Raw genomic sequence first — 8,252 nt, 5'->3', positions numbered from 1 at the left:
AAGGAGGAGGCTGCAATGCTTGGTAAGAAATGTACGCATTATCCTGCCCATGCAATTGTAACCCCTCTGTACAGTATGTTCACAAATAAAATTAAAAATAAAAGAAAAGCAAAAGCATCTTCCTTTTGCAAACCGTACACGATATACTTGAGCATATTTCTAGACCTCTCAAGGCTTTGAAAAGGGCTCTTAAGTTTTAAACTCCAATGTAATAGTAACTTCTGTGCTTTTGTCTTTCTACCTCAGAAAAAACTAATATATTCTGACTTCTTAGCAAAGAATGAATGATTCACATGAGCCACCAGAGCCCAGCACAAGACTTCTTGGCAAGAGGAAATATGCAGTGTTCTATTTGGCTTTGGCTAGATAAGTAAGATTATTTCCCATCACTTAGTTGATGTACCATCCATTTGATTGCAATGGTCAGTCTTTTGTAGTGTCTTAAACTTCATTGCTGCATGTTATCAATTAGAATACCAATTTTGTGCTTGAACTTGGGGCCTGAGCACTATTGCTCAAGGCTAGAGCTCTACCACTTTGAGCTACAGTGAGTGCCACTTCTGGTTTTCTGTTGTTAATATTTAATTGTGTTAATATGTTTCCTGCCTGGACTGGATTTGAACTGCAGTTCTCAGATCTCAGGCTCCTGAGTAGCTTTCAGCGCCGGGCTCAAAATTTTATTTTGAAAGATAATTCCTTTTCCATGAGTCACTACTAGTATTTACAGTAGGAAACAGTGAAATATAGCTATCATACTTCCTGAAGCCATAATCAGGCAGTCAGGGGCTAGTTGTCAGAATGAAGCCTTCAGCTTCAAGAGCTTTGTTCACTGATGTCTGTCCACACAAAGCCAATTTCACTTGGACCACACTGCAGAGACATTAACTGCCATCACCTGGTTACTGCTGTAGCGCAGATCACCTTTCTACAGTACAGGTCTATGTTCTCTTAAGTTAGCAGTATATGGAACTGGAGTGAATTTTTCAGCTATTATGACAATGGAAATAAAGAAGTTTAGTTAAGAACTCTATTGTGGCCTTTCTTTAGTGGTATGTGCTGCAAGTTTTTTGCTTTGCAAAATTTTCTTCTCTTTTGCTGATGAAAGACAGTGAGTGCTAATAGCAGAACCAGGGTGAAGAAACAGCAGCAACTAAAAAATATCAGTGGTTTCTTCTGCAGGAGAAGGGAGCAGACAGTGCACTCTGTGCTGCTCTGAGTCTGTCTACATCCAGTTCCACTGTTCTGGGAAGGGAAGCCGTTGCTGCTGATCAGCTTGCTGTAAAACTCTGTGGAGGATTTAGCCTTGAAATCAGATGTGAAGAATCCATATCTGGGTTTAGATTTTTCTTCAGTCAGTTTAAATGCATAGTACCCTTTGATTTTGACCTTATCGATCAGGTATGCTGAAAAATATCAGAACCAAACATTAGTCATCACAAATGTATAATGAAGTGTCTTTGAATAAGTACTTCTTATTGAAACAAGCTAAGGCCATGTCTTTAAGAGTCATAATTCTCATTAAACACCCCATTGATGATCCCTATTAAAGGTGTGATATCGGATACTCATAATCCTCAATCACCCAAAATCTGTACTCAGGGCTGTGGCTCAAGTGGTTGAGCACTAGCTTTGAGCGCAAAAGCAAAAAAGCTCAGTGACAGCACCGCAGTCTTAAATTCAAGCCTCAGGACTAGCACCAAAAAGAAGAAAAATGCCTTCTACATTAATAACGTACACCTCTGGATATGTCTGTGAGGATGTCTCCAGAGGTAACCAGGGCTCTTCATTTAATCATTGAACCCATTGGGGTAGGGTGGAGGGGGAGCAGGAACAAGGTCACTGGGACATATATTTGGGACTGTGTTTCCCTCTCTCTCTGTACTCTCTTTTATTCCCCTCTCTGTTCGGTGTCTATCATGAAAATACCATGCTGCCATGATATTCTGCCTCCCCATGGACCAGGAAGGGCCAGCCATGATGGCCTAAAACCTTTAAAACAGCTTAAGAAAGTAATCCCTCCCAGCTGCCAACAAACAAAAACAGCTCATCCCTTAAATGTTTCTCCTAGGTACTTGGTGAGAGGAACAGTAAAACTGGCTAACACCAACGGTGAAGATATGTACAATTTAGTTTTAGAAAGAAAGTTGAAGCAAAAAATGCTTTAGTGGTACTGGTGTTTGAATCAAGCTCCTCTGCCAGCCCCCTTTGTGTGTGTATGTGTAATTGTTTTTTCTTTTCTTTCTTTCTTTTTTTTTTTGAGATAGGGTAAGATAGGGTCTTGCTTCATGTGCTATTTGTACTCACAAATAGGATCATAGTCCAGGGACCTTCTACATTATTTGGATGAGAGGTGTATGACAACATGTCCATCCATTAGTTAAAATGGAGTGTTATTAAAAAAACAAAACTTTTTTTTTTAAGGCTGGCTTCTAATCACACTTGCTTGATTTCTTCTCCCCAAGCAGTGAGGATTAAAGACTTGAGTGACTGTGCTTGATTGAAGTAAAAATTTTTTTTGTTTGTTTTTTTGGGTCCGGTCATGGGGCCTGAACTCTGGGCCTGGGCGCTGTCCCTCAGCTCTTCAGCTCAAGGCTAGCAGTCTACCACTTGAGCCACAGCACCACTTCTGGCTTTTTTCTTTTTGCTTATGTGGTGCTGAGGAATTGAACCCAGGGCCTCAGGCATGCAAGGCAAGTGCTCTACCACTGAGCCACCTTCCCAGCCCTGATTGAAGTAAAATTTATCCATGAACAAAAATGTAAGAGAGAATAGCAAATTTCAGATTTTGAAGCTGGTGGCTCACACCTATAATCCTAGCTACTCAGGAGGCTGAGATCTAAGGATTATGGTTCAAAGCCATCCTGGGCAAGAAAGTCTGTGAGACTCTTATCTCTGATTAGCCACCAGAAAACCAGAAGTGGCACTGTGGCTCAAGTGATAGAGAGCTACTATCCTTGAGTGAAAGAACTCAGGGACAGTGCCCAGACCAAGTTCAAGCCCTATACAATGAGCGGGGAGGGAAGATGGTGAAGCCAGGTGCTAGTGACAGCACTCCTCACTACTCAGGAGGCCTAGATCTTAAGGATTGCAGTTGAAAAGCCACCCTGAACAAATAACCACCAAAAGCCAGAAGTGGAGCTGTGGCTCAGCTGGTGGAGCATTAGTCTTTGTTTCTTTTTCTTTTTTCTTGCCGGTGGTGGGGCCTGAACTCTGGGCCTGGGCCAGAGCTGAACTCTTCAGCTCAAGACTGGCACTCTACCACTTGAGCCATAACACCACTTCCAGCTTTTTCTGCTTATGTGGTGCTGAGGAATGGAACCCAGGGCCTCATGCATGCAAGTTAATCACTCTACCACTGAGCCACCTTCCCATCTCTAGAGCATTAGTCTTGAATGAAAAAGCTAAGAAACAGCATCCAGGTCCTGAGTTCAAACTCCAGTAGGGACACACAAAAAAAGAAGGGCTGGAAATGTGGCTTGGTGGTAGAGTATTTGCCTGGCATGCATGAAGCCCTGGGTTCGACTCCTCAGTACCACATAAACAGAAAAAGCCAGAAATGGAGCTGTGGCTCAAGTGGTAGTGTGCTAGCCTTGAGCAACAGAAGCTCAGGGTCAGTGCTCAGGTCCTGAGTTCAAGCCCCATGATGGGCAAGAAAAAAAAATCCCAAGCAAACAAAAATTATGTAGCTGGAAAGTCTATGAACACCCACACTGCTGCATTTTCATGGAAAGGAAAAAGATGAGAACCCCATCCCTCACTGTAGCTGAAGACCTGACATGCCCCCCACCCCACCCCAAATGAACCCAGCCTGACCTTTGAGCGCCTCCTGCAGGTAGGTCTGCAGGTAGTACTTCCGGAGCCGGTCGTCGTGGGGCGCCGGGTCGTCGATGCCGCTGGCCGTGATGTGGACGTCCAGGTCTCCGTAGCGGCGGCGGACCCAGCGCAGCAGCCGGCGCGCGCCGCGGGGCTCCACGGCCAGGCGCGCGGGGGAGCTGGGCCGGGTGATGTCCTGCAGGAACTGGAGGTCGCGGTCGGCGTGGGCGCGGCCGCCGCCCCGCTGCGGCTCGTGCAGCACCAGGCGGGTGGTGAAGTGGTTCAGCGCGCAGAAGTCGGCGGCGCCCCGCACCAGCCTGCGCTCGGCCGCGCTCAGGACGGGCAGCTGCGAGCTGGACAGCCCGCGCCGCGCCTTGGCGGCGATGTACTCCCGCATGGCCGCCGGGTAGTCCCCGGTCTTGAACAGGGGATCTGCGAACCAGGCGATCTCGAACTGGAGGAAGCGCTCGGCCGCCTGGCGGTGCGAGTCCACGTAGGGGTTGGCGGGCTCCGCCCAGTCCGCGTGCAGCGACAGGGACACCAACCCGCGCTGTGCCGGCCTGTAGCGCTGGTCGTACAGGTGCCAGACCCCGGCGTGGGCCATCAGCAGGTGGTGCGCCGCCCGGTAGGTGTCATTACTGGTGCGGTTGTAGATGTCGCTCAGCCGGTTCGGCTCATTGATGGTGACCCAGAGTTTCACCAGGTCCCCCAGCTCCTGGAAGCACAGCCCGGCGTAGTCCCGAAAGGCCTGGGCGGTGGAGGGGCTCAGCCACCCGCCACGGCGCTGGAGAGGCCCTGGGAGGCCCAGGTGGGCATGGGTGGGGTAATACAAGGTGACCATGGGGGAGATGCTGAGCTTCAGCCCCTCGCTGACCACACACCTGTAGTACCTGAGCACTTGTCGGTTAATGACAGACAGGTTGCCCGTGGGGAGGATGGAGGCCCAGTCTAGAGCAAATCGGTAGTGCGTGACTTTCATTCTGGCCAACATCTCCAGTTGTTTTTTGATGCTCACAAAGTCTGTGCACTGGGCCGGCCGTGTTTTCAACTTTATGCCTTCCACGCGGTGCAACAATCTGTTTCCGGTGGCATTCCACACGTACAGGTGCGGGTCGGTAAATTGGGGGGAGGAGGCCATGAACTCGGGCTGCAAGACAGGCACAAGTCAGATGAACACTGGCTGCCACCTGGGGTGCTTAGCATGAAATCCTGCCAGAGGAAGAAGGGCATGATCCCATTCCGCCTCTCCCTACGAGGGAAAATAAAATGAGGCATGCATCCTTCAAAACGACTTGTGTGTTCCGGTTATTTTATCCTGGTGAGGTCAGAGAAAAGGCTTGATGGATAATTCTCCCTTCCAGCCCTTGGAATCTCCAGGGAGACCAGGAAATACCGTGAAGGGTTGGCTTGGAAAACAAGTTGAGAAAAAGACTGAAAAATCATTTTCCAGCTCATTTGACCTAAAAACCCAGGTTGCTGTATAATCTTATAGCCTGCATTTACATAGCAGGTTCTTACCTGAGTTTGTTCAAATGCATCAGGAAATTAGCTTAGTTGCCTCAGTAAAAAGCATTTATAAAAGATGGATTCTAAGGGGCTGGGAAGGTGGCTCAGTGGTAGAGCTCTTGCCTTGCATGCATGAGGCCCTGGGTTTGATTCCTCAGCACCACATAAGCAAAAAGAAAAAAGCCAGAAATGGCGCTGTGGCTCAAGTGGTAGAGCACTAGCCTTGAGCTGAAGAGCTGAGGGACAGCACCCAGGCCCAGAGTTCAGGCCCCACGACCGGGACCCCCCCCAAAAAAAGAAAAAGATGGATTCTAAGCCTTATCATAAATTTGAAGACAAAGGAGAATTCCCATCATAGAAGAGTTCACTGAGATCAGTAGTCAGGTTGACCCTTGCCATGGTTCCTAAGAGAGGCTGGTGGGTCAGGGAAGGCAATGACCTCCCTTGTACTTGCAGAAGGCAACTCTTAAAACCAAGGGACAGACAGCCTGGTGCTGGTGGCTCACATCTCTAATCCTAGCTACTCAAAAGGCTATCTGAGGATTGTAGTTCAAAGTCAGACTGGTCAGGAAAGTCCATAAGATTCTTTTTTTTTTTTTTTTTTGGTCGGTCGTGAGGCTTGAACTCTGGGCCTGCCTGGGCGCTGTCCATCAGCTTCTCAGCTCAAGGTGAGCACTCTACCACTTGAGCTACAGCGCCACTTCCGGTTTTCTAGTGGTTTATTGGAGATAGGAGTCTCACGGTCTCTCCTGCCCAGGCTGGCTTTGAACCGCGATCCTCAGATCTCAGCCTCCTGAGTAGCTAGGATTACAGGCGTGAGCCACCAGCGCCCGGCTTCCGTAAGATTCTTATCTTCATTTAACTACCCCAAACAGCTGTAGCTCAAGTGGTAGAGTGCTAACCTTGAGCAAAAAAAGCTTAGGGACAGGGCTGAGGACCTGAGTTCAAGCCCCAAAACCTGCAGGGAGAAATAAAAGAAAAAGACTAAATGACATCCTATTTGCATTCATTATCTTTCCCAACCATGTGCCTGTGAAATCATAGTATTTATTCATCCAACAAGAGACCATAGAATGTTTTCTCTATGCAAGAACAGACAGTAAAATGACCTGGAAACTCTCAAGTCTGACTCTTGAATCTCAGTCTCTGCCTCTCCATCCTGGAGATTCCTATCCTAATCTTCCCCCTTTGAATTCATGCTGGACAAATGTTTAGTAGCAGTGTCATGTCGCCCAGCATTCAGGCATGTGATGAGCACTTGATGTTCCAGGAAAGTGGTCTGTTAAAGCACTGGACAAACAAGACATGACTTAAGGTTAGTTTTTCCTGGTTACAATAATTGCCTATTATGTCCTTGTGTCCAAACTAAAAGAGAAACATTTCCAAATTCAAGATTAATAAGAGTAAGTAAAAATTATGTGTTTGTGTTGATGTACTGTTTCTTCTCATGATTCAATTTAAATACAGCAGAAAAAATGATAATTAACCTTTTGTAAATATTTTACCCCTAATTGTTTTCTCTTCTGTCATCTTTCATAGTCTTAATTACAAAATCATATAACTGCCCACCTGCCATCTGTCAGCCAGTTTATCTAGAACATTAAGAGAACATTGATCATGTAAGCATAAAGTTAAATCTTTATAAGCCAAGTGCTAGTGACTCATGCCTGTAATCCTAGCTACTCAGGAGGCTGAGATGTGAGAATTCTAGTGCAAAGCCAGCTCAAGCATACAAGTCTGATGAAACTTGTTTTTGTTGTTGTTGTTGTTGTTGTTGCTTTTGGCAGTCCTGGGGCTTGAACTCAGGGCCTGGGCATTATCCCTGAGCTTCTTTTTGCTCAAGGCTAGCACTCTACCAATTGAACCCACCACTTCCGGCTTTTTTTGCTTATGTGGTACTGAGGAATTGAACCCAAGGCTTCATGCATGCTAAGCAAGCACTCTACCATTAAGCCACATTCTTAGCCCCTGATGAAACTCTTATGCTCAATTAACCAGCAAAGGGCTGAAACTGGAGGTATGGATCAAGTGGTAGATTAGCAAACTCAGGGCCCTGAGTTCAAACCCCAGTGTTGCAAAGAGAGAGGGAAAAAAAGGAGAATAAAACACAGAAGATGATAGGGAGAGAATTCACCATATCTGGCTGGGAATACTTTATTTCAGCCTTTTTGAACAAACATTAGGAAAAGGTGAGGAGTAGAATGTCTGGAGAAATTCCACTAGGACACAGAGAGTTTAGGAGTAAAGATAAATTATGTAGATCTATTCACTACTTAAATAAAGGGCTAGTCACAATTTGCTTTTGGCTCAAAAATCTGTAAATATTTTTTCTCTATAATTTTCACACTCTAAACAAATGTCTCACTTGGAAATGGTTGTAGGGCTGGGAATGTGCCTTAGTGGTAGAGCGCTTGCCTAGCATGCATGAAGCCCTGGATTCGATTCCTCAGTAGCACATACACAGAAAAAGCAGGAAGTAGCACTGTGGTAGAATGTTAGCCTTGAGCAAAAGAAGCTCAGGAACAGTATCCAGGCCCTGAGTTCAAGTTCCAGGACAAGTTAAAAAAAAAAAAGAAATGGTTGTAAGTTCCCTCTGAACTGTACCCGCCTGGAAGACAGCCTCTTTATGTCTTCATCTCCATTATCAACTGTAAGTTCTGGTCTAGGGCAATATGTGAGAAAGCATTGATTCCCGTGCTGCTCTCTTCCTCTTCCCCAGTTCCTCTTCATAATTTCTTTTTTTTTTTTTTTCTGTAGGTCGTGGGGCTTGAACTCTGGGCCTGGGCGCTGTCCCTCAGCTCTTCAGCTCAAGGCGAGCGCTCTACCACTTGAGCTACAGCGCCACTTCCAGTTTTCTAGTGGTTTATTGGAGATAGGAGTCTCACGGTCTCTCCTGCCCGGGCTGGCTTTGAACCGCGATCCTCAGATCTCAG

General features: G+C 46.5%; 1 protein-coding gene across 1 annotated transcript in view; it reads right to left on the bottom strand.

The window, feature by feature from the left end:
* Window positions 1-1,014: 1,014 nt before the first annotated feature.
* The window catches only part of Klb (klotho beta), a 36,393-nt gene continuing 29,155 nt past the window's right edge, over window positions 1,015-8,252 (bottom strand). Inside the window, exons 3-4 of the mRNA XM_013008904.1 lie at window positions 3,814-4,977; window positions 1,015-1,403 (exon numbers count right to left, since the gene is read on the bottom strand). Of these exons, the coding sequence (XP_012864358.1) occupies window positions 1,015-1,403; window positions 3,814-4,977 (1,553 nt within the window). The remainder of the gene's footprint in view (window positions 1,404-3,813; window positions 4,978-8,252) is intronic.

The sequence above is a fragment of the Dipodomys ordii genome, unplaced genomic scaffold, assembly GCF_000151885.1.
Source record: "Dipodomys ordii isolate 6190 unplaced genomic scaffold, Dord_2.0 Scaffold8, whole genome shotgun sequence".
Lineage (NCBI taxonomy): Eukaryota > Metazoa > Chordata > Mammalia > Rodentia > Heteromyidae > Dipodomys > Dipodomys ordii.
Note: the sequence above shows the minus strand (reverse complement) of the source record. Positions and strands in the feature narration are given on the sequence as shown.